We start from the raw sequence: 26,414 nt of genomic DNA on the forward strand, positions 1-26,414 counted from the left end.
CTCCCGCGCCTCTGGCCCGTACCCTGGTTCTTGTATATATAAATAAATAAATAAATAAATAAATAAATACCCTAATTTTACACTGAAAATCCCTAAATCTCACACCCTATCTCTTCTCTACCACCAAGAAAGAAAAAAACATTTTTAGTCTTGTTTTTCTAAATCTTAGTTATGACTTTGTCCCTTTCAACTGCCTTTCCATACTCCACTACCAAAGTTATTTTGGCAAAATTTTTTTGTGACATATTTACCAAATTCAATGATCTTTGGTCAGCCTTCATCATATTTAATTTCTCTATGGATTTTATTTTTCTTTCCTCAAATTAATAAATATTAATTGGACATGCACTGAGTGCCCTCCATTCTACTAGGCAGTAAGGATATAAAATGTAAGACTACTGGTGATATTTTAAAAAAAAAATTGTTTTTCTGATTCAGCTGGGAGATGAATTTGAGAAGGTTGAAACATCTGTACCCTGCCACTTTTTGTTTTCTCTACATTCCCTAACCAAGAACCATTTGGGTATATATCTGAAAAGATTTGCTTAATAAAGAAGGAGTGTTTCTTCCTAAATTGAACCAGACGATCACGTCTTTTGAGTTAATAAAGAGGAAGAGTTGGACTCTTAAGTCTTTCGATAGTGTTAACCAATTTATAAATTTTTAATTTATTCAGATGGAATACAGTTGGTATTTTGAAAGGAAAAAAATTCATGTTCATTTTAACCTCTAAAACTATAAACATTGATTTTATTAGTGTTCAATTATTAGAATTATTAATCATGGCATTGGTGTAGTGATTATATAATTTTGCTATTTAAATGGATGGTTGTGACCTTAATGTACCTATTTTTTTATTCTTTAAATTGTGGTAAGATTCACATTCTCTCCATCAGATCACATCATGGCTTTTAAAATACAGTTGGCACTCGTTAGATTTTTAATGTTCATTTGGTTTTCTTTTAGGAAGATTTGGAGACTGGAGTTCACCTTGACCCTGCTGTTAAAGAAGTTCAGTATAACCCTACATACGAGACCATGTTTGCTCCTGAGGTAGGAAAACAGACTGTTTAAGATTCTGCCTTCTAAGATATTTATATGATATTTGGGTAGACAAATAACTGTTGAATTTTTTAAAGTTTTACACAAAAGTGTTCTGCTTAGAATTTTAGAAAATGTCCTATTGTCTAAAATGAAGTGAAAAGTGGGCCTCCCGAGTGGCGCAGCGGTTGAGAGCTGGGTTGCGAAGCTGCCTGCAGCCTCTGCAGCGCCTGTTCGATCCCTGGCTGCTCCCCAGCCACGGGAGGAGGGTCCCACATGGCGTGCAGACCTCTCCTGCTGCCTGCTGCTCCCCTCAGCAGTGTACTTTGGTCCTTCTGCCTGCTCTGCTCCCCACTCTGGCTCTGGTGAATTCTCTCACCCTCCCGCTTCTGACTGTACCCAGTGCTTATATGTATAAATAAATAAATAAAATCTTTAAAAAAAAAAAATGAAGTGAAAAGTACCTAAACTTTTAAAATAGAATACTTTAAAAAAAAAAAAAACCTACTATTTATCTACATATATACACTATTGTCTGATAACTTGGAACAGTCTGTGGAAAAAAGAAATCTTAAAATGCATAATTCTTCTATGTCAAATAGTTAACATCTTCCTGTCAGCATTGACATGGGAATAGTATAAATTAACTATCAGGGTAAAAATTTGGTTTATTAGCATTGTCAGTGCATAGTGTATTATAAAACATCTAATTCTAAATGCTGCTGTGCTAAATTCTCAAAAAGGGTAATATATTGACATGGTCACTGCTCAGAAGTAGACAGTGCTTGAATGCCTGTTCTGCTTAATACTTTAGCCATCTTGATTTTTTTTTTCTGACAGTAATAAATGGCTGATAATGATAAACAGTGATAGAAGGATTAAAAAAATAAAGGGAGGAAAAATAACAGTGGAAACTGTACATTTAGAAAAGTTTTTATGGAAAAGATTAAATGTCTAGATAATGTGCCTTTGAAAAAGGAAAAAAAAAAAACACTTGACTGACAAAATACAATAGAGATGCCAGAAAAGATAATTATAAAACAAGGCTTCAGTGGCCAGTTCTTTCAGAGGCACTTTAAAGATGGAGATGAGCAGTAGGTTGAGCGCAGTGCTGTGAAGCTGTCCACAGCATGGGTTCGATTCCCGGCCAGCCAGGGAGAAACCCACATGGTGGGCAGACCTCTCCTGTCTCGCCTGCTGCTCCCCTCAGCAATGTATTTCGGCCAGTCTGCCTGTTCTGCTCCCCAATCTGCTCTGGTGAATTCTCTCATCCTCCCCTGCCTCTGGCCTGTGCCCCAGTTCTTATATAAATAAAAATAAATCTTTGAAAAAAAAAAAAAGACATTCTTAAATTGTATCCCCTTATTTTTTATATCCTCATAGCCTATCAAGCTTTAGTCTGCTGCATAGCCCTTGGAACCATCTTAGCCAGCCCAAGAAGAGAGATTATTACATATATGCCTCTTGACTTTTTTTTTATGAAATGTACTACAATAAAATAGAGACATTGAAGTCAGAAAGTGAGAAAATTTGCAAGTAGTGTGGTATATAGCATTCATATGTCAGTGTATTTTCTGTAAAGTAAGTTTTTCTCATATTTTCAGATCTTAAGCCTAGTATAGTGCTGTATAAATTACACTTTTCAAAACTTTCAAGAAAAATTGAAATGGTCAAAGTTTTTTGTGATGCTATTGATGAGGGGCCTATTATTTTCTTTGGGGATTATCAGTCCTTTAATGTTCTGGGTTTTTTTTTTCCCCCTTTGGTTGGGGGACCTCCTCTAAATATGGAAAGTAGGCTATATAGAAAATATGCTAGTAATACGTTGATGCTGGTTGTCGACATTTTAAGAGTGAAACTGAAAAGTGAAAAAAAATTATAATTTTTTCTGGTTGCCAAATAGATTATCTGTAACATAAAAAATTATTAAACTTCAAATTTATGACTAGGATCCATATAAGTTGGCAGTCTGGAAAGGAACTTTGCTATATGAAATTTAAGTTCCATATTTTGAGAATCCAGTCTTAGAAAGAGGATATAATCCTTCTCCTCAACTAGTGTTTCCCAGAGATGATATGCAAGTGTATTTTTAGAAAAGACAGGGACCAGGCTATTTCCTATTATGTCTTTAAAATACTATTCAAATTTAAAGAGAGGTAATATATGCTTGTTAAGATTAGGAAAAGTTCCATGAAAGCAGTCATATTTGAAGTAAACAATGGAATTCCAGTTAAGAACTTGAGATTTATAGTTAAATGGATTGCTTATTAACTCTTGCTTTGACCTTGGTTTTCTTAGTCTTTACATGTTGAAATGAGGTAAATTCTACTCTAGTGAGTTAAAAGGGTAAATTATGTGTTTAAAAATATATAATGTGTTTAGGAAACCCTGTGACTCAGTGACATAATGTAAGCATTTAATGGAGATGGTAGTTATTATTTATAGTAATAGTATCGGCATTGATGGCTAGATAGGTTTTTATGAGGAAAGATCACAGGCAGAAGGGAACAGCACCAATCAAATCATAAAAGATCTAAAGAACTAGTATAGGGGAGAGAAGGGGGGTAAGACTAGAATGGTATTTTATTTAACATTGCATAGGGGACCAACATGAAGGATTTGGTTTTGATTTAATAGATGATAAAGAGATTTCCAAGGTTCTTTAATGGGGAAGTGGCATAATCACAGCTGGATTTTTAGAGGGTTAATTTGGCATGGGTTTGCATAATGGAAAAGTACAGGGGTAGAATGAAAAAAGCTACCATACCATTACTGGGTGCCAGATACAACCGTGAGAGATTTATCCACCATTTATCTGCTTTATTGCCTTTAGTCCTGACTATAGCCCTATAAAGTAAGTACTCTTTTCCTCATTTGATAGCAAGGAAACTGAAATCCTGCCAGCACGTGGCATATCTGGGGATTTGGGTCCATCCATATCACTCAACAATCGCTCTAGTACTGGAATATCAGTTTGAATCAGGCCATTGTGGTAGTTGCAGAGTATACCTCATGCTTTTGACTTTGCTAATTCAGTGAAGTGAGTTGGCTGTTTTACCTTATAAAATACCGTTTCTCCCTCTCAGCCAAAAACTTGCTAAATCATCTAGCTACTTATACAGATAAGCTTTCTCAAATTCTATGTAGAAATTGAAGATGCAATAACTGTTGTTTTAGTCTAGCCATTTTCTTCCTTTCACTCAATCCTTTTTGGATCTGCTTAGATGAAAATGTTACTTCTCTAAGCTCATATAAAACCCATAAGCCCTCAGAGAAAACTTAAAACTCCTTAAAATAATAGTACTTAAAATAATAGTACTTTTAAGAATAAAAAAATATATAAAAGGTGAGGAGGGGAAAATGCCATTTACTATTAAAAATCTGACTGTAAGGGCAGCTGTAAATATTATTAGAATGAACTTTATAAATCATACAGCTCAGTTTTTTTTTTTTTTGTATAAATGAGGAAAGTAGGGCCCAACCTCATATAATCAGCACTATTAAAATATTCTTACATTAGTAATAAACTGTGCTTATGTCTTATAAGATTGAGATGTTCTGCCAATAAAATTGATCTGTGGTGATCTTTTCCAAATTTGTAGAAAATAATTGTTAACCAACACATTTGTCTCACCTTAAAGCTTGTTTATAAATTTTTTTTTAAGATTTATTTTTATTTATACAAGAGCCGGGGTACAGGCTAGATGCGTGGGAGGGTGAGAGAATTCACCAGAGACAAAGCGGGGAACACAACAGACAGACTGACGAAATGCACTGCTGAGGGGAGCAGCGGACAAGAAAGAAGAGATCTGCTCGCCATATGGGTTGCCCCGAGGCCAGTGGGGATCGAACCGGCACTGCAGAGGCTACGGACAGCTTCACAGCACTGCGCTCAACTGCTTGCGCCACCAGGGAGGCCCATGTTTATAAATGTTTTTAAGCATTGACGGTTGCACTAAATATTAATGAAAAACAACAATCTAAGTGTAATATGATTTTTTACTTCAATAACCTGGAGTTTTTATTCTATATGTCAACTTATGGTTATGATTTCATGTAATCATTTTTTTACTATAAATTTTCTTAATTGTAATGCTGTGATATTCTGCTGAGAAACTGTACTCATTGAAGACTTTGACCACTGCCTTACAATATGCATATCTCTTATATGTATCAACCAGTATCTTAACAATTAAAAATGCTTTTCTCGGGCCTCCCCGATGGCGCAGCAGTTGAGCGCTGGGTTGCGAAGCTGCCCGCAGCCTCTACAGCACCGGTTCGATCCCCGTCCGCCGGTCGAGGGTCCCACATGGCCCGTAGACCTCTCCCGCCACCCGCTGCTCCCCTCAGCAGTGTACTTCATCACTCTGCCTGTTCTGCTCCCGCTCTGGCTCTGGTGAATTCTCTCACTCTCCCGCGCTTCTGACTGTACCCAGTGCTTGTATAAATAAATAAATCTTTAAAAAAAAAAAATGCTTTTCTCCCAACTCTATACATAAATCACTAATTTACTTAGGTGAAAAATGTAAGGTTACTTATTACCACTTTTTCTCAGAACCATTATACATTCTTTTTGGTGCAATGATCTGAATTAATACTTAAATGTGTAAGTTTTATATAGGGAGGTTAAATTCTGTTGACTATGATGTACTTCAAACTATTAGCTGAACTTATTAGATGTTAACTAAAAAATGATATTTATACCCAATTATCTTGAATATGTTTTTTAAAATCACTTGAATACAGATTTACTCCTAAACTTCATTGACTACAAAAAAAATTGAAAAATATTCAGAAAATCATTTTGCGAGTTTTTTTAGTGGTTTTGTTTTTTATTGGTTCACCCAATAAGAGAGGTACATATTTGTAGAGACCAAGAAAATCTGGAAGACAATTTTTTGAATAGTCGCACAAGGTGAATCCTTCTGAATAACATTCTCCACCTTTGTTGACATTTAATGTCATTGAGTTCAGCTCTGAGCTGCCAGTAATCAAGCAGTTAAGCTGAGCCAAATGTAAACGAATCCTCCCTTCATACAAAAATCCTTTATTAGAAGACTTTTTATTATCTCAAATTAAATATTTGTTGAATATAAGCACATTTAGGAATAGAGCCCGATATACAATGTATTTACTATCATATGTAGATCTGTAGTCCTATAGAAATAAAGTTCTTTAACACCAAGCATTTCTCATTAAAAGGCAGAGCCAATTTGATAATTATGGCCTGTAGAATTGTTTTCTTTGTAAAATCTTACTAAGACTATAAAAATTATCATTTATTTTTTTAAATTGAAAACTAAGTACAGTGATTGGTCATTTATTTTATGTTATTGGAGTAGCAATAAAGGCAATGAGGATTTTTATCTTTTTTTTTTTTTTAATTTTTCTCTAAAATCTTATCAGCTGCTGCTGTGCAGATGGTAACTATTAGCAGGCTGAGCATCTGAGAAACTTTTGAAACATTTTATTATCTTTGATTTTATGAATGTTCTTTGTTTTTGTTATAAATTTCTTGACTGAATGAAATATGAATTGTAACTTCTAGCATTTGGCGATCTAGATTTTTTTCCTCCTACATTCCAACCACCAGCACAGAAAGAACTAATATGTGCTGCAAAGATTTGTACTATTCCTTATTTAAGATAAATAGTAGTATAAGCTATATATACCAGATATGTTAAGATTGAGTCATTTCAAACATAGAAATTGAAACTGTCAATAGAAAGCAATAGTGTAGTAATTTATTTTCTTGTAAAGCAGAAAAAAATTATAAGGCAACTCCAATGTCATTTAAATTCATATTTCCATGCATAGTATAATATTTCAATCTAAAGAAGACAGGATTGTTGTTATGAGAAGATCAATAATTTATGACTCTGAAAATGTATCATAGAAAAGGTGGTTTCTGATGGTAGTGATTCAAGATGTTCTAGTGTCAAAACATTTGACCATAACAGTAGACCTTCCTGAATTCAAATGAAAATATCTAGGCTAATTCTAGTATTTCCAAAGTGAGGAATTCATTTTATTTTAAAACAAAAAGGGAAGAGTTGAATTTCCCCAATATCTTTTATATTAGCATTAAGTTAATAGCACTTAATCTATTCTCACACATTTCACCTACTTTTTTATAGAGACTGTGAATGTAAGTTTAGGAATGTTATGATGTAGTAGAATGGAATAGACCAGGGTTTGTTCTAGTCTTGGTCCTGTTAATCAATAAAATTATTTACTATAAGGAAGTTTTGTAATGTCTTTCCTTAGGGACTTTTTCAAGCATTTTACTTTTATTATCTCTTTTCCTATCCTCTGCCCTCAGTGGGATTCTGACTAATCTTTCCTTCTTTAGTGCTTTCTATTGCCAGGCTCTGTGGTAAGTATTAAGGATTCACACTCCAGTGGGAGATACATGTCTTTTACTTTTTAATTGTATCATTGTGCCATTATTGATACAATAATCAACAAAAATCACCCTTATTATGGTTTAGATAAAACTGTAGTAAGACTCCATTATGTAGAGCCATAGGGTCAAATAGGACTTCCTGAGATACTGGAAATGTAGTTGTCAATAAACATACATAGCTATTGCACTCTTAAAATGTGGCTACTGTGAGGAACTGAATATTTTATTGTAATTAAGTTAAATTTAAATAGCAGCATTGTAGAATTGGGTAAGATTCCTCTCCTGTCCTAGACACTAATAGTTCTAATCAGTTATTGTCCAATTATACTGAACTATGTGAGGTGAGCATGTTCCTATATAGGTTATTTGGGCTTGTGATGATTTTTCAGTTGAAACTACATTGTACATTGTGTATTATTTTAATAATTCTAGCTTTATACACTCAGAACTTGATGGGGTTTTTTTTTTGTTTTATTTTGTTTTTTTTATATTGGTACTTTGCAGTTTGGACCAGAAAATCCCTTTAGGACACAGCAAATGGCTGCACCTAGAAATATGCTTTCGGGATATGCTGAACCAGCCCATATCAATGATTTTATGTTTGAACAGCAAAGAAGAACTTTTGCTACATATGGTAAGGCTTCTATGCAGTTTCATTTTATAGGAAATGGTGTATAAATCTATTTTATCTTCTGGCTTTTAACATTTATTATTCTGGATTCTTTGAAAAGAGCAGTGTGTGTTATACATATTATATATAATTTTATAAACAAGGATGTAAAGTAATAATTTTAGCTGTCATTCTAAATCTGCCTTGATTTCTGAGTAGTAAAAATATTCTGTGTTCTTAAAAACAATTTCTCTGTTGTAAATGATAATGAATTTTTGTCATTGGATGTCCATTATGTGCATATAGCTGTTGAAGTTGATAAATGACAGGATAGTATTAAGAAGTTCCATTTTTATCTTATAGTTGACTTATCTTACTAGTTGACTTTACTCTTTCTCAAACCTTAGCACTTAGAAGTTTTCTGAGGGACATCAGGAAGTAGAATAAACAGGTCTTCATTGTGTAAAATAATTGTCCTACTAATGGTAAAACTTTAAAAAGTAAATGTGCATAATAAAATGAGAACTCCCTCTAAAAGAAGATATTCTTTATAATGTCCTTACAACTAAAGTTACATGGATCATGAATTTTGGTCACTTATATCAGATTTGTCCATATTTGTAGTGCCTTTCCTTTCTATTCCTATAATCTGCATCTGTAGGTTAACAGATATCTTGATCATCTTATGCTTTGAAGAACTTTTTGGTAGAGGTGGATGAACAAAGTGAATAGGGATGTTTTTATGCTTGTTGTGATCCTCTTTATGAATTAATTACTTGTGCTGGTGTTTCTTTCCACAAGAGTTTTTAAAAAAGAAAACTTTGAATTTTCTTTATAATAGATTTAATAATCACATTTGTCGATATCGGCACATTTCTTTTTTCTTAAGTTTTCTTTGCAGTTAGAATTCTAATACCTCCTTATTTTTTTATTAATAGAATTTTTTAAATTTGAAATGAAATTTTTTGTTCCATCAAACAATAACTTCCATTATTATTATAGGACCAAAAATATCAAGAAAACACTATCATATGAAATATTATGCATATTTGCAATTTAGGCCTAAAATAATCTCATATGTTAAGTGTGCTTTTTAATAAGCTATTTTCATGGGGGGAAAAAATGTCTAAAACATTTGAGAAGAAAAAGGTTACCTTCAATCCCACTATACAGAATATCTACTTTAGCATTATGATCTTTATCTCTCCAAGTCTTTTTCATATGCATACTTGTATTACAGAGCTTAATCCTCCTATACTAAAAATTTTACATAGCACATTTTTATTCAGTGTTCCATCATAGTCATTTTTCAGTGTGACTGTATAATCTTAAAGCCTATCATTTTTATGAAGTCTGTAATACCACTAATTAGCTAGAACATAATTTATATTATTATTCTATTGTTGGAAAGTTAAGTTTTTTCCTGATTTTTAGTGAGTAACACAAAGTAATTCATTGTAAACTAGTTTAGAGGTATACAGATAGTTACTTATCACAATATATTCTTGAAAAGTACCATATATTAGAGAATTGCCATATAAAAAGAATTGCCATGTATTGGACCATCTTTCACCAAGGCCATTTTATAACTGACTGAAAAGTGTGCCAAAAATCACCATTAAGATAGCATGCCTAGAGATGAACCAATATAGTGACAGAGGAGGTTCCTTGCTTCACTCCCAAGAGGATCATCTAACAGTAAATTAGAGGGATAATTTACTGTTAGATGATCCTCTTGGGAGTGTACCCACAGAGTCCCTTGGGGTAAAATGGGTACACCCCTTAGACATAGGAGATCAACACAGACTTTGACACAAGAAGAGAGACTGCTTCATTGAACTGGAGGTGGGGAGAGAGAAACACCAGGAGACTGTGCTCAGGAGCAGGGGTACACATCAGCAGGCTGAAGGCACAACAGGGATCCCAGGGAAAGTAAATATATGTGCCCCAAACAAAGGAACAAAGGAAACTATTGACAAACCTAAAAACAGACAGTGGCAGCAACACAGTAGTAGGGGACTCAACCCTCCAATTTTATCAATGAGTAGAATGGGTTTAATGGGGACTGTGCCCAAAAAAAAGCCAAGTACACTTTCTTCTCAAGTGCACAAGGATAATTCTCAAAAATAGACCACATGTTAGATCACAAATCAAGTGTAAATAAATCCATAGATCTTGAAATTATATCAAGTATCTTTTCTGATCACAACAGTATCAAACTATAAATCAATCATAGAAAGAAAGCCAGAAGAACCTCTGCTATATGGAGACTGAACAGTGTACCGTTAAATGACTTTTGAGTTAATGAGAAAATCAAAGAATAGATTAAAAAAATACCTAGAGACAAATAGGACTGAAGACAAAACCTACAAGAATCTATGGGACACAGCAAAAGCAGTACTAAAAGGGTAATATATTGCAATATAAGCCCACATCAAGCAATAAGAAGCTCAAATAAATAATCTAGACTTACACCTTAAGTGAGTGGAAGAAAAAAAAAAAACTATTAGAAGGAAGAAAGTAATAAAAATTAGAGCAGAAATAAACAAAGTAGAAATCAAAGAGGTAATCTAAAAGATCAATGAAGCCAAAAACTGGTTCTTTGTAAAAAAGAACAAAATAGACAAACCTTTGGTCAGACTCACTAAGAAAAAAATGGACAGAACTCTAGTAAATTTGAATCAGAAACAGAGACATTACAACAGACTTCTCAGAAATTCAGAAGATCATAAAAGACTACTATGAACATCTTTATGCCAATAAAATGGGTAAACCTATAAGAAATGGACAGATTAGTAGGAGCATACAATCTTCCAATACAGCATCAGGAATAAATAGAAAAGCTGAACAAATCAATTACAAGTAAAGATTGAAAAAATAGTTAAAAGCCTCCCAAGAAACAAAAGCCCTAAGACTGGATGGTTTCACTAGTGAGCTCTGCCAAAGATGAACTGATACCTCTCCTTTTCAAACTCTTCCAGAATATTGAGGTATTGGGAAGGCTTCCAAATACATTTTATGAAGCCAGCATTACTCTGATACCAAAGGCAGACAAAAGCATCTCAAAAAAAGAAAGCCACAGACCAATCTTTCTGATAAACATAGATGCAGAAATCCTCGACAAAATCTTAGCAAATTGATTCAGCACTACATTAAAAGGATCATACATCATAACCAAGTGGGATCCATTCCAAGAATACAAGGATATGATCATATCAGTAGATACAGAGAAAGGATTTGACAAGAATCAACATCCATTTATGATAAAAATCTCAAAAAATAGGGATAGAAGAAACCTATCTCAGCATAATAAAGGCCATATATGACAAACCTTTGGCTTGACTCACTGAGAAAAAAATGGACAGAACTCCTCTAGTAAATTCAAATCAGAAATAGAGACTTTACAACAGACATCTCAGAAATTAAGATATTTAGTGGTGAAAATCTGAAAGGTTTTCTCTAAGATCAGGTACAAGACAAGGATATCCACTTCCACTGCTACTATTCAACATTATATTGGAAGTCCTAGCTAAAGCAGTTAGGCAAGAGGAAGATATAAAAGAAATCCAAATTGGGAAAGAAATAAAATAATCACTATTTGCAGATGACAAACTTTAAAACCCTAAAAACTTGACTGGAGAAACTATTAGAAACAATCAGTATAGTAAAGTGGCAGGCTCCAAAGCTAATATACATTAACTAATTGTATTCCTGTTTCAGCAACAAACCAAAAGATTAAGGAAATCAAGAAAACAATCCTATATGTAATCACAAAAAGAATTAATACTGAGCCGTCCCTGTGGCACAGCGGGTTGAGCAACATGCTGTGAAGCTGTGCGCAGCCTCTGTAGCACGGGTTCGATTCCCGGCCGGCCAGGGAGAGTCCCACATTGCATGGTAGACGGCTCCTGTCTCGCCCGCTGCTCCCCTCAGCAGTGTATTTCGGTTGTCTACCTGTTCTGCTCCTCGCTCTGTATCTGGTGAATCCTCTCACCCTCCCGCCCCTCTGTCCCGTACCCCAGCTCTTGTATAAAAATAAATAAATTTTTAAAAAAAGAATACTAAGGAGTAATTTAATGAAGATGAAAAGACATATACAATGAAAACTGTAAGATATTGTTAAAAGAAATAGGTCACACACACAAAATGGAAACATGCTCTTGGGTTAGAAAAATTAACATTGTTATAATACCCATTTTACTCAAAGCAACATCCAGAGTCAATGCAATCCCTACAAAGCTTCAATGCATTCTTCAAAGAAATAGAACAAACATTACTGAAAGTTATATGGAACAATGAATGACCCCAAATAGCCAAAGCAGTCCTAACATAAAAGAAGACAGATGCCATATTTCCAGACTTCAAACTATACTACCAATGTGTAGTGATCAAAACAGAATAGTATTGAAAGAAAAATAGACACACAGACCAAAGGAATAGAATTTTAGCTGTGACATAAACCCACACTTACATAGACAGTTAAATCTACAACAAAGGAACCTAAAATATGCAATGGAGAAAGTCTTTCCGACAAATGGACTTGGGAAACTGAGCCACTAGCTCACACAATACACAAAAATTAATTCAAAATTGATTGAAGACTTGGTTAAGAGCCAAAACCATAAAATATATAGAATGAAATGTAGTCAAAACATCCAAGACACTGGGTTCAGAGATGTCTTTGGTGACTCACTTTTAATGGCAAAGGAAACAAAAGCAAGTGTAAATAAAGGGACTATCAAACTAAAAAGCTTCTGCAACAGCAAAAGAAACCATCCTTAAAACGAAGACATCTTACTGAATGTGAGAAAATATTTGCATATCATACATCTGACAAGAACTAATGTCCAGAAATAGATCAGAGTATAAATGTTTTTAAAGCTTTTGTTATATTTTGTCAAATTGCTTTCTCAATGAATTCTCCCAACTTAACTGCCACCATCATGTGAGAAAGTCCTATTCCCTTGACCCAAGACCTGTATGATTGTTTTTCCTGTGTTTGATTATCAGAATATTGTTGAACTTTATTTTACTTTTATTCTTTTGGACTACTAGTATATTTGAACATTCTTATACAGCTTGTTTATAGTATCTTCTTTTACCTGTTGAGATAGTAGTACTAATTAACTTAAAACTCTAATAATATTAAACTGATATTATTAGAGCTGTTTCAAATAGACCTACAAAGGAAGAATGTAGACATTAACTGTTAAAAACCTAAAATGGAAAATAAACTTCCGAAAGATAGATGAGACTATTTCAGGACTAAAATGCAGATATTAATATTTGAAATATAGTAGAAAACTAACTGGACTGAAATTCTGTAGTATTAAATGTTATATCTTGTCCTGTCATTGGCTGGCTTCTAGTAGGACATACAGTTAAATTATTTTACTTATTTGTAAAGGAAATATACCATTATCATTAATTACTTGAATTGGGGGGCAGTAGTGGTAATGATGACAGTGGCACTAAAGATTTTACCAGAGGATGGTGGGGCAAGTTCCTTAAGTCTCTTGAGTCTTTTTCTCAGGAAAAAAGACTATGGCCACATGCGCTGGGGGTTGGTGCTTACACAGACACCACAAGGAACAAGGAAGATCTTCCTTTCCTGTCTCCTACTTTCCAAACACATAATGTAATGCCTTTTATACAGACAGAAATATCCTTCAAGATACAATTACAGTCTAGATAAAATTTTATGGTGGAGATTTTTAACTTAGGGTGAGTTGGTCTAAATTTTGTATGAGCCTTATAAAGTCTCATTTTTTGAAAATTATTTATAGAACACTTTTCTGTACATCAAAGAGATGAAAGATAACATAACTTATGGGATTTGAACCTGTTATTTCAGAGATTCTACTCCAAAGCTGCTTTTCTGCCATCAAGCTTTCTCCTCTGGCTAAGAACATATTTTAACACTGAAAAAAACTATATGCAAATGTGCTAATAGCCAGGTGGTTGGTTCTATTCTAGCATATCATAAGGGTGAGTTGAACACCTACATATTAGCTTGTTTGAAAAATATGTTTGATGATAAGAAAACATATGTCTGTTTTTTGTTCCCCAAAAGAAGTTCTTTAATATTTAGTTGGAAAATTAAAATGTTAATTATATCCACTGGATATACTTACTTTTTTAAAAAAAATAGTCTATTACTTTATGCCGTCCATGATTAATTACATGGATCAAAGGCAAAAACTGATTAATGATCTTGCTCTCTGTTGTGAATATGCTCAATTATTATTAAAACTGACTTTACCAAATATTTCTCATGCTAGCATCCCTACTTGAGGAAAAATTGATTTAAATATTCTTTACTTGTTTTCATAGACCACTGAAGACCACATTAATATGTAGCTACGTATTCTATCATTAGTTGAAGGACTATATTCGCATGCTGTTAGATATCCTTACTTCCCCTAGCAAGGAAATACAAGTATTCATTTATGAAGTAGAAATATATCCTATTTAATTGGAAGGCAAGACTTTTTATTGAGAATGGCATTTTCAAAATAATTGCTAGATTTTGTATTCTCCTTACTCCATTTCTTTTTTTGATAGTATTTAATTTATTTAGTTTGATAAAGTACACCATATTTCCAAAAATAAAAAGAAAGTGGTTTCTAAACTTTCAGATATATAATGTACATTTTAAGCGCCTAGAAAATTTAAGTCAATTTGCTATGACATTGTATATCATTCTATAAGATATTTCTTACTCAGTTGAAGTCATTTGTGGTTCAGCGTGAGATTTGGGTTAATTATTCTAAAGAAGGATTGGTACTAAATTACAGGCCATTTTCAAAATCTAGGAAGGAAAATGTGAAGTGAGTATTATTTGCATAGTAGTAAAATAGGTGTAATGGAAAAAATGGAGTCAACAGTTTGTAATTTTTTTAGTAAAAAGTACAGGTGGCTGATGCACACCTGAAAATTACATGATACTATAATGCAATGTTACTTCTATTAAAAAAAATTTAAATAAGGATAATGTGTACTTTTTTCTTTCAGGTTATGCATTAGACCCTTCATTAGATAATCACCAAGTGTCTACTAAATATATTGGTTCTGTAGAAGAAGCTGAAAAAAATCAAGGTAATTACAGGAAATATTAAATATTGCATAATGTCTTACAGATTGACTTTAGAGTAGGAAAAACTATTATTTCACTTAGTGCATTTTTTTTAAGTTGAGAGAATAGGGTGATGTATTTTAGAGCAATATAGGTTTGAAGCTATTTTTACCACTTACTAGGTGTGCAACCTTCTAAGGAAGGTAGTGGTACCTGTTATTTGGGCTCTTATGAATACTTGGCGTAGTCCCAATCCTGTATAACTTATTAAATGAACTATAAAGTATAGCTGATTTTAGCCATTTCTCAACACTAATGTCAAACTATATTTTCTCAGAACAGAAAACATTTTAATTGCTCTTTTCTGTGGAGATTATCTTTGAAGGGTTGTTTTAAAGACTGAGTTTATATATGTGTTTTAAGTACATATTTGTCATACTCATTTTGTATTTATTATTACGTGATATAGTGTCATGCTCTAAATGCTAACTTGTACATTGGAATTTTATCCATTCAATGTTCATAGAAAACCAGTGTGCTGGTTATACAAGGATATTTCTGGTTAGTAGCTATAGAACATGTCTTTATGATGAAACTATTTTGGTAAATGAGCTAGAGTTTTTTTAAAGTAGAATTTTAATGAGCTTTTGTTATTACACACAGCCTAAAGGAAACTGATTTATATTCATATAGGTAAGATCTTTTCTTTAAGTTAGACATCTATAAGCCATAGCTTTATGTAGCTAGCTATTCAGTTAGCTGTTAAATTTTGACCATGATTCCCATAAACCTTTCTTTTTCCAATTTAATGACCACACATGCTACCTCTTGTTGATCAAATCAAAATATCACCCAGAAATATCCTTTTCCTCCTTTCTTTTCACTCTTGAGATTTATACTATTAGAGGCCAAATTTAAGTTGAGATCACTTGGAAGAAATACCAGATTCCTAGAAAACTTTAATTTACATTGTTGTATTACAAGTGAAGCAAAGATACTAATTATTTATTTTATTTTATTTATTTATTTATTTATTTATTTTTTTAATAATACATTTTATTTTTATATTCCCCATACAATTGCAGCCCCCCCATTCTGACCCCAATCTCTCCCCTCCCACCCCCGCCCCCTTAAAAGTGTCTCTGGTTCGTAGTTTTTTGTTGATTTTGATTTTCACTTTCTTATAGTTATTCGTTTTCCTGGTCCCTTATTTAAGTTTTCTAGATTCCTGCTATGAGTGAGACCATCCGGTATTTTTCTTTTTCTTTTTGGCTTATTTCGCTGAGCATGATCCCTTCCAGCGCCATCCATGTTGCTGCAAATTGCATGTGTTTATCTTTTTTGAATGCTGAGTAATATTCCATGGTATATATGTACCACATCTTCTTGATCCAGTCATCTATTTTTGGGCATTTGGGTTGTTTCCAAAGCTTAGCTATTGTACACAGTGCTGCTATAAACATAGGGGTGCAGGTGTTCTTTGGAATTGATGTTTCTGTGTCCTTTGGGTAAATACCTAGGAGTGGAATTGCTGGATCATATGGAAGCTCTATGTTTAGTAGGTCCAGAAATCTCCACACAGCTCTCCACAGTGGTTGGACCAGTTTGCACTCCCACCAACAGTGCAGAAGAGTTCCTTTTTCTCCACACCCTCGCCAACATTTGTTGTTGCTAGTTTTTTTAATATGTGCCATTCTCACTGGTGTAAGATGGTATCTCATGGTAGTTTTGATTTGCATTTCCCTGATGACAAGTGATGTTGAACATTTTTTCATATGCCTGTTGGCCATTTGTATTTCCTCTTCAGAGAAGTTTCTTTTTAGCTCTTCTGCCCATTTTTTGACTGGATTATTTTCTTTGTTGTTGTTGAGTCTCATCAGCTCTTTGCAGATTTTTGTGATCAGTCCTTTATCATTAGTGTTGGATGCAAAAATGTTCTCCCAGTTGGTGGGGTTTCTCTTTGTTTTTGTTATTGTCTCTTTTGCTGTGCAGAAGCTCTTTAATTTGATGTAGTCCCAGCTGTTTATCTTTGCCTTCACTATCACTGCTTTGGGTGATGTGTCTGTAAAGATGTCTTTGATGTGCAAATCACGTAGTGTTTCGCCTATATTTCCTTCTATATATTTTATGGTTTCAGGTCTTATGTCTAGTAAAGATACTAATTATTTATTTTAATCTCATCTAATTCAGTTTTTTTTCCAAGATTTATTTATGCACACAAGAATGGGGGGTATATGCCAGGGGTGTGGGGAGTGAGAGGATTTATCAGAGACAGAGTGGGGAACAGAACAGGTAGACTGGCTGAAATACACTTGAGGGGAGCAGTGGGCGAGTCAGAAGAGGTCTGCTGCGCCATATGGGTTGCTCCCTGGCCAGGAATCAAACTCGTGCTGCAGAGGCTGCGGTTAGTTTCCTAGGTTGTGTCAACCCTTTGCTCCAGAAGGGAGGCCCTAATACAGTTTTTTAAATGATAATTTTTAGTTCTTTCAAAGGTAGCTTTATCTTTAACAATATTAAATTCTAAGTTTCTTTGAAAAACTGGTAAGAATTCACTGATACTGTAATTAATTAAAAAGATCATGTGCCACTGTAGGATTACAGGTCTAAGTCTTTAAATATATTAGAATTTGCAAAATACTGCAGTTGTAGAAAGTTTCTTGCCCAGAGGTTGAATCGTTTTTTTTTTTTTTTCCTCCTCAAAGATTTATTTATTTATGCATACAAGAACTGGGGTGTAGGACAGAGGTGTGGGGGGGTGAGAGGATTCACCAGAGACAGAGTGGGGAACAGAACAGGCAGATTGACTGAAGTACACTGCTGAGGGGAGCAGAGGGCGAGACAGGAGAGGTCTGCTGCACCATGTGGGTTGCTCCCTGGCCTGCCGGGGATCAAACTCATGCTGCAGTGGCTGTGTACAGCTTCATAGGTTGCATTTTTTTTTTTTTTTAATTAGAGGCATGCTTTATTTATTTTATTTGTTTGTTTTTTGTTTATACATGCACTGGGTATAGTCAGAAGCGCGGGAGGGTGAGAGAATTCACCAGAGCCAGAGCAGGGAGCAGAGCAGGCAGAAGGACCGAAGTACACTGCTGAGGGGAGCAGCGGGCGGCAGGAGAGGTCTGCGCGCCATGTGGGACCCTCCTCCGGTGGCCGGGGAGCAGCCGGGGATCGAACTGGCGCTGCAGAGGCTGCGCGCAGCTTCGTAACCCAGCACTCAACCGCTGCGCCACCGGGGAGGCCCCATAGGTTGCATCTTAATGCCTTGCACCATTAGGGAGGCCTCTGAATCCCTTTTTTGTATAAAGTTAGCTGGTATATCTGACAGATTTATATAGATTTTATTTTGCATTTTTTATTAAATCTTTGGTCACTTGAGCAATCATCATTTAAACTTATAAAGTAAATTATATGTGTGCTGCTACTTCCTTCAAAAATATCCATATTTTGATCCTTTTAATTTTTCTAATGCAGGTTTAACTGTGTTTGAAACTGGTCAGAAGAAAATAGAAAAGAGGAAAAAGTTCAAAGAAAATGATGCATCTAATATTGATGGTTTCTTGGGACCATGGGCAAAATATGTGGATGAAAAAGATGTAGCCAAACCTTCAGAAGTAAGTTTTGATGTTTTTCATTATCAATTCAGGTATATGCTGTATTTCTATAGCACATTATTTTCTATATTAATAAACTTGAGATTTGCTTAGACCAGATGACTCATCAAAATTTCTTTGCCTTGATTAAGAAAATAGTGTTTCTTTTTTGAATATTTTTATTTATTTTTTTTTCATGCTTTTTAACTAACATATTGAGCAATTTTTAATAAAAATTACCATGATGCTATTAAGCTGCCAGGGTAGCTGCTCTTCTGATAACAAATAATCAGATAGTAATGATAGAATCAGCCTTTCTATAATTTTAGAATTGATAGGTTTTCTTTATTATTTAAAAATTTTAATAAAATAATTTGGTTTTTTTAATAGTGCTTTATAAAATTTCACTTTATAAAACTTATAAAGTGAAACTATAAAACCCCCTTTCAGCCTCCTAATCTTATTGTCTCTGAGCTAGTCATTGTTCTGGGTCCTGTGATAACAGCAGGGGACCAGATCAGGAATCACCTATCATGAAACTTACCTTTAGCTGTATCTTATGTCCATGTATGTTAATAATATACATATGCTGCTATTTATTTATTTTAAACATTATCTGCTGACTTCTTTGTTATTACAAAGATTTACTACTGACCCACCTTCTACCCACTGTTGCTGTCATAAGAGTAGTGTCACAAATCTAGTCTTGCTTATATCCTATGACTGTGTAAAAACTGTTCACTGAAGACAACATGTATACTAAAATTCATTTTCCTTTCTGATACTAGATTTTGTAGTTGCCTCTTTCATTTGCTAAGTTAGATTATTTCTAGATATTCCAGAAGGTTGAGTATTTGTATAAAATGAGATTAAAAGCATTATCCATTACCCTTTATGTGTTTGATGCCATTTTTGTAATCTGTCAAAGAGTTGAGATTGATATCCTGGAACACATAGTTGCAACTATTGCTTCACCAAAAGTGCACCTCATTATAAAGAATTTATAACCAGTTTTGGGTACGATGGCATAGCGCATCCATTTAAAATTCATTCCTTAATTCCCTTAGGAAGAACAGAAAGAACTAGATGAAATCACAGCAAAGAGGCAGAAAAAAGGCAAACAAGAAGATGAGAAACCTGGGGAAGAAAAGACAATCTTACATGGTAATACATTTTCTGTGCTTTTTCATTTTTTTTTCAAATTTAGAGACCTAATTGGCTTTACTAAACAATTCATAAATCAGGCAGTGTCCTGTCTAACAAGTAGGAAGGCTCTGCCTGCTGCTGGCTTTTTTTTGGTTGAGAATTTTTGCACCTACATTCACCAGAGATACTGGTCTATAATTTTCTTTTTTTGTGCTATCTCTGTTTGGTTTTGGGATCAGGTAATACTGGCCTCATAGAATGTATTGGGGAGTTTTCCTCTCTTGTCAGCTTTTTTTTTTTTTTTGAGAATGTAATAGGACAGATATTAGATCTTCTTTATAGGTTTGGTAGAATTCACTGGAGAAACCATCTGGTCCTGGGTCTTTGTTCTTAGGGAGACTTTATTCTTCGTTCAATTTAAGCTCTTGTGATTGGACTGTTTAAGCTGTATGTTTCAACCAGGTTCAGATTTGAGGTTGTATGAGTCTCAGAATTGTCCATTTCTTCTGGGTTACACAGACACTTTTATAATAGGTTCTTAATGATCCTGTGTATCTGTTGTAATTTTGCCTCTTTCATTTCTGATTCTGCTGATTTGGATTTTCTCTTTGTAAGTGTAGCTAATGGCTTATCAATTTAGTTTATTTTTTCAAAGAGACAACTCATGGTTTCACTGATTATTTTTGGACTTTTTTCTATTTCATTTATTTCTGCTCTAATTTTTGTTATTTCTTGCCTTCTACTGGTATGGAGGTGCTCTTGTTCTTTTTCTAGTTTCTTCAAGTGCAGAGTTAGATTGCTAAATTGAGATCTTTTTTTTTTTGTGTGTGTGTGTGTGTGTGGGTGGGTGGTCCTGTATTACTATAAATGTCCTGTGTAGTACAGGACTGCTTTTAAAGTATCACATAGGATCTGGTAGCTTGTCTCTCCATGTTCATTAGTCATATCTCTTCTTTGAGTTCTTCATTGATCAAAGGGTTGTTAAGAAACATTTTGTTTAGTCTCCATATATTTTGGTTTGTTTCATATATTTGGTTTGTTTCATATATTTTTGTTTTGATATATTGATAATTTCTATTTTTGTCTATTTCTTGAGACTTGTTTTATATCCTAGAATATGACCTATTCTTGTAAATGTTCCATGTGCACTGGAAAAGAAAGTGTATTCATTATTTTTAGGATGGAAAACTTAAAAATGTCCAGTAAATCCATCTGATCTAATACTTCATTTAAATTGTTAAATTTCTGTATGGATGATCTATCCCTTTGTGTCAGCGGTGTTTTGAAGTCTCCAACAATGATTGTATTTTTGTTGATATGTTGTTTTAGGTCTATTAGTTGCTTTGTATAAATGGGTGCTCCTCTATTTGGAGCATCAATATTAGTAATAGTCATAGCTTCTTGCTGGTTGTTCCCTTGATCATTATATAGCATCCATCTTTGTCCATGATTAGTTGGAAGTCTAGCTTACCCGGCATGAGAATAGTCATTCTTGCTTTACTCTTTGAGTTATTAGCATGTATGGCCTTATTCCAACCTATTATTTTAGTTTGTTTCTGTCTGTCAGTTTTAAATGGGTCTCTTGTAAACAAAGTATTGATAGTTAGGCTTCTTCATTTTTATGAAAAACTTTCAGATATTAACTCTTCTCTTGCTTTGTATATTAATTGCCCTTACTAATCAGCTCCTGTAATTCATTATATTGATATTAAGAATTATATTGGACAGTTTTCATCTCAGAGAAATTACAGCAAACTCTTTTATGTTCTAGCAAAGGAGAGAAAATAGCATGATTAATGATAGCTACAGATACTTTTTTGAATTTCTCATGAATTTTTTTAAACAGGTAGATAAAAATGAAACCTGAATGGGGTTTCCTTGCACAATCTCTTCTTTCCTATGATAAAGATGACTCTTTGGTGTTTTAATAGTGCTCTATTTGTTTTAACCTTTTGTTTTTGGCCCATGTCAAATACTCTCCAGGTGCCCTCACAGTTTATAATTGTTAATAAGTTATACTTAAAAAAAAAAGCTTTATTTTTCATGTAAGTAGATTAGAGATTAAGACTCTCATCCTTTGATTTGTGGAAGGAAATACATATTCACAAAATCATAAATATTCTTGAATGTACCTTGTCCTACTTGATAAGTTCTTTAATTTAGGAAATTATGTTGTGATTATCCGAAAGTGCAAAGAATAGTTCATTAACAGTATTGCTTAGTCTAAAGTTATAACACCTATCAAATATTTAGATTTCATGAGGCCATAATTTGATTTCTCAACCTCTAGTTTTATCTCCAACAAATGTGTTTAGTATTGTGTGCTTGCATCCATAACAATAACAGCCAACACTTTTGAGGTACTTCTGCTGTTCAGGTATGCTGATAAATGCTTTACAACAGTCATTTAATTCCTACATGTGACTTTATTATAAAATTTGTATTGAATTGGAAAAGAAATGAAAAAAGAATCTGGATGGGCATAAAAGAAAAAAGGATAGCCGATATTTATTCTTTTGTTTTAACTTCCCTCTTATCCTGTTTTGCTTCTGATCCTCTGCAGATGACTCATATGGCCCAAGTATTATTCTCTCTCCCTTGCTATAATTATACTACAGTGAAGGCTTTTTATGTATATCAACTAAAATGTGTAAAAGAAGCACGGATTTAAAGGTCTGATTTTTGGGGTACTTAGGAATTCCAGTATACTTCCTCAAATTGTAAATAATAGCAGTGATTTCAGGCAACTAAATTTTAGCTGGCTTTCAGTTTTAATGTGATCAGAGTGTTTCCTACTTATACCTTAATTTGAAACAATATTCCTAATGAGGAAAATGCTTGTTTTCTTTTTAAGATAGTATATTTTTTTGACTTTGGCTTCTAATTCTTCACTACTTTCCTTTGCTTTGTTTCAGTTAAAGAAATGTATGACTATCAGGGCAGGTCCTATCTTCACATACCTCAGGATGTTGGTGTTAATCTGCGGTCAACTGTGCCACCTGAGAAGTGTTATCTTCCCAAAAAACAAATTCATGTGTGGTCAGGGCACACAAAGGTAAGGAAACTGGTTGTTTCTGTTTGTTGTAGTGTATAGTAGTGAAGCTAGCATAAAATTTTAACTGTTGATATGGAACATCCAATATTTCTGATAAAGATATAGAGAAATCAAAATAGAGCCAGGAAGTCAAATGGAAGATAAACCTGAGTTAAGTTTTGGAGTTATTCATACATACCAGTCACAAGTGACTACATAGACTTCAGGGTCAGCTGGATTGGCCATGACATAAACCATTCATAATTCAGTATACTTTACCCTTATGGTGGTCCAGGTCCTGCCCCCCAAGTTCCTGCCACAATCTGCATCCTTTTGGGCACCAGTGAGTAATGGGCTGCTACTGGCACCAAAACGACAGTAATTTTGCTTCCTCTCTTGAGGTTATCACACTTCTAAGATTAGATGCCCCTGGTTTATTTGCTGTGGTATCTAAACTAAGGCAAAAATAAAATACTTGAAAATGTTGATATTCTTTGTCATCTGCACTACTCCAGTTGATAATTTCCAGCTATTACCAAATTGCAAAGGAACTGAGTACAAGAAGGAAGAGAAGTGGTGCATTAACAACCTGCTTGACTAAGGATTCCCTTCAGGGAGGAAGTCAATATTAAAAGTTAAAAAAAAAATCTTCAAAAATTTAGTGTCAATATGGACTGCTCTTGGAATACTAACAGGTTATTCTGGGGCAGATTTTTGGAATGAAGAAAAGTAATAATTAGGTTGCTTAAAAATATACTGTCTTTTCCTTATGTTTAATTTTAACTGATATTTAGAACACCTCTTATGGTAACTGTAATACCTTTTTATAGGGCGTCAGTGCAGTCAGATTGTTTCCTCTCTCTGGCCATTTATTGCTGTCTTGTTCCATGGACTGTAAAATTAAGGTGAGTTTTCATTAACAGTAGTGCAGCTTTGGTTAAATTTGCTTGATTAATTATAAATTAATTTGGGTTTGTTATGCAATTAAAGGCTAATTATTTTCTCTTAAGCCCTGTGAATGCCCAGTTGGTGAATTGATTCCAAACATGATGATTGAAATATGGCTCTATAGTGCAATTAGTTAAGCTTTTCTGTAAGCTTAGATAACTGATTGCTATGTCGTCAGTCACTTTGGCTTTAGACATATAAATATTAAGTCATCGGTAATGAATTTTTATAAAATTTTTGTATATATAACTGGGTGCATTTGTTCTCTGAACCTTCTCAAGTAAAGAGGACATGCTGAAAATCCTGTTTTTAGAGAGTAGATAAATATAATTCATCCTTTTTTCCCTAAGTGCTTGTAGACTAAGCAGCAGAAATGCTCTCTGCCTCCTCTCCCACTTTTTATAATCTTGGAGAGTTCCACCTTTAGCTGATGTCCAACTCCAGTGTATAGTAGAAAAAAATCAGTTGCCAATGCATGTCAACTTGAATGTAGGGGAAGCCTATAAAAAAAACCCATATATCTGAAAAAAATAGTTCTTTTTTTGGTAGTTTCTATGTCCACATCGTTACAGTGGTCAATAAACAGCAACTCTAATGCTCTTGGGCCTAGTTGAATCACTGGAATTTTACTGTTTGTTAATAATTCATGGATATTAAAGGTATTTTAAAGGCAGCTTCTTTTGATAAGATCAGCCCTTCAGGCATTTGTCTCTAATAGCTTAAATGACAAACCGAGAGTTTTGAGTAGAAACTCTTTTGGCCTTTAACTGTCACTTTATACAAACTATGTTAATAGAGATTGGGTCTTTTTGATGACCAATTTAAAAAGTTTAAAATGCTATTTAGTTCACTTCTATAAACATTTTTAGGTACCTATTTGAGCCAAGGGTTGAGGATGAAAAATTACTAAGGACTATGTGCCTGCCCTTAGGGTGGTGATTATGAGATAAATGATTATACAAGGTATTGTGGTTTTAAAGAGGAAGTGTACTCAATGGGAAGGTAACTAAAGTAAGTTTGGATCAGGGTTAGAGTATGTCTAAAAAGAGAGAATGGAGTGAATTAGCATGGTATGTACTGAAAACTACAAGCTTTGTGGTTGCTACAGTCTAGAATTGAGAGAAAGGGAGAATGGCTTCAGTTACAGGCAAGGGACCAGGCGCTAGAGGTCTTTGCCTGGTGTGCTGCAGGATATAAGGCCAGGAAATGTTTTCTATTATAGAGCAATAGCAACATTGTCGGGAATTGGATTTCAGGTAGGCAAGAATAAAGGTATTGTGAAGGTATTGTATTAATTTACTTAAAATGTGATAAGAATTAAGTCAAACTTTAGCCAAGATCATTTTCATATCACTTCAGTAATACTTGTTACTTTAGAACAGTTTAAAAAAAAAAACTACCAAAATGTATAAATACAGCAGTTTTAATAACATTTAATTGTTTTAAAAGTACTTTATAATATTACATATGTGGAAACTTTTGATCTTACAAATATATCAGTTACTACAGAAAAGAACAAGAAATGAAGTCACCTATATTAAGTCCATCTAAGTTCTCTTAATATTTTAATATATCATTAGTATTGAACTTAAAAGTTCACTGTGTGTGTTTTCCAAATAGTGCAACACAGATGAGCAGTGCTTAGCAGTATGTTCAGTGATGTGCAGAAAAAGTCTTTAGTGAAACCCCCTGTGCATACACATATCTGGCATAGGACTATTGTTATTGATTGAAAGTTGTCATTTTATCAGTACATTTAATATTTCCTTGTGTTGTTTCTTACTCAGTTATGGGAAGTTTATGGAGACAGGCGCTGTCTACGAACATTTATTGGTAATACTTCTTTTCTCTCTGGCTATACATCTGTTTGGAAAGACATTTTAAACTAAGATAACAACATTAACAGTAGTGGCACTACACTGGTATGAAGGAAAGGCTTCATAGACTTGAATTCAATCTTGAAGAGGGTATACGTGTTCCCATATAGACAACTAGGAGGAGGGAGCAACAGGAGAAAAAGCAAAAGTGGTGTAAGAAAACTGCTTTGGTAGATCACATACACTTTAAAATTACCTGAGTATGAGATATGAGAAGAGATGAAAGTGGGGGAAAACAGTAGGGGTGCAGGGGCAGAAACTGCAAGACCCTGTGTGCCACTAATTAGGAGTTTAAACTGTCCTGAGGCCCTTGGGAATCCAGCCATTAAACAGCTCTTGCAAGAAAGCAACATAATCAGATTTGAAGTTGACAAAGATCACAGTGGCAATATAGAGGATGCTTTGGAAGGGCAGGCCTGGAAGCAGGGAAATATATTACAGCAGTATTTCATTTATCTAGAATAAAAATGATGAAAGCCTGAACTAAATTAGCAGAGATAAAGAAAGGAATCATCAAGAGTTAAGTTCAGTGGGACTTAACAACTGGATGTGAGTGGTAACAGACAGGAATCTAGGGTGACTCCCCTCTGGCTGCATGAATAGCAATGCCATTCACCAGGGGGAGGAACATAATGACAATGTTTCAGACTGGTTGAATTGGAGCTAACTTTGTAATACAGAAATGAA

General features: G+C 34.1%; 1 protein-coding gene across 1 annotated transcript in view; it reads left to right on the forward strand.

Moving 5' to 3' along the window:
- CDC40 (cell division cycle 40) overlaps nt 1-26,414 on the forward strand; it is a 47,520-nt gene that overhangs the window by 9,470 nt on the left and 11,636 nt on the right. The window contains exons 2-9 of the mRNA XM_037520218.2: nt 967-1,053; nt 7,952-8,081; nt 15,072-15,155; nt 18,604-18,743; nt 19,790-19,886; nt 22,784-22,923; nt 23,733-23,807; nt 25,638-25,683. Of these exons, the coding sequence (XP_037376115.1) occupies nt 967-1,053; nt 7,952-8,081; nt 15,072-15,155; nt 18,604-18,743; nt 19,790-19,886; nt 22,784-22,923; nt 23,733-23,807; nt 25,638-25,683 (799 nt within the window). The remainder of the gene's footprint in view (nt 1-966; nt 1,054-7,951; nt 8,082-15,071; nt 15,156-18,603; nt 18,744-19,789; nt 19,887-22,783; nt 22,924-23,732; nt 23,808-25,637; nt 25,684-26,414) is intronic.

This window comes from Talpa occidentalis, unplaced genomic scaffold (assembly GCF_014898055.3).
Source record: "Talpa occidentalis isolate TD23 unplaced genomic scaffold, MPIMG_talOcc4v2.1 talOcc4.2, whole genome shotgun sequence".
NCBI classification, from domain to species: Eukaryota; Metazoa; Chordata; class Mammalia; order Eulipotyphla; family Talpidae; genus Talpa; species Talpa occidentalis.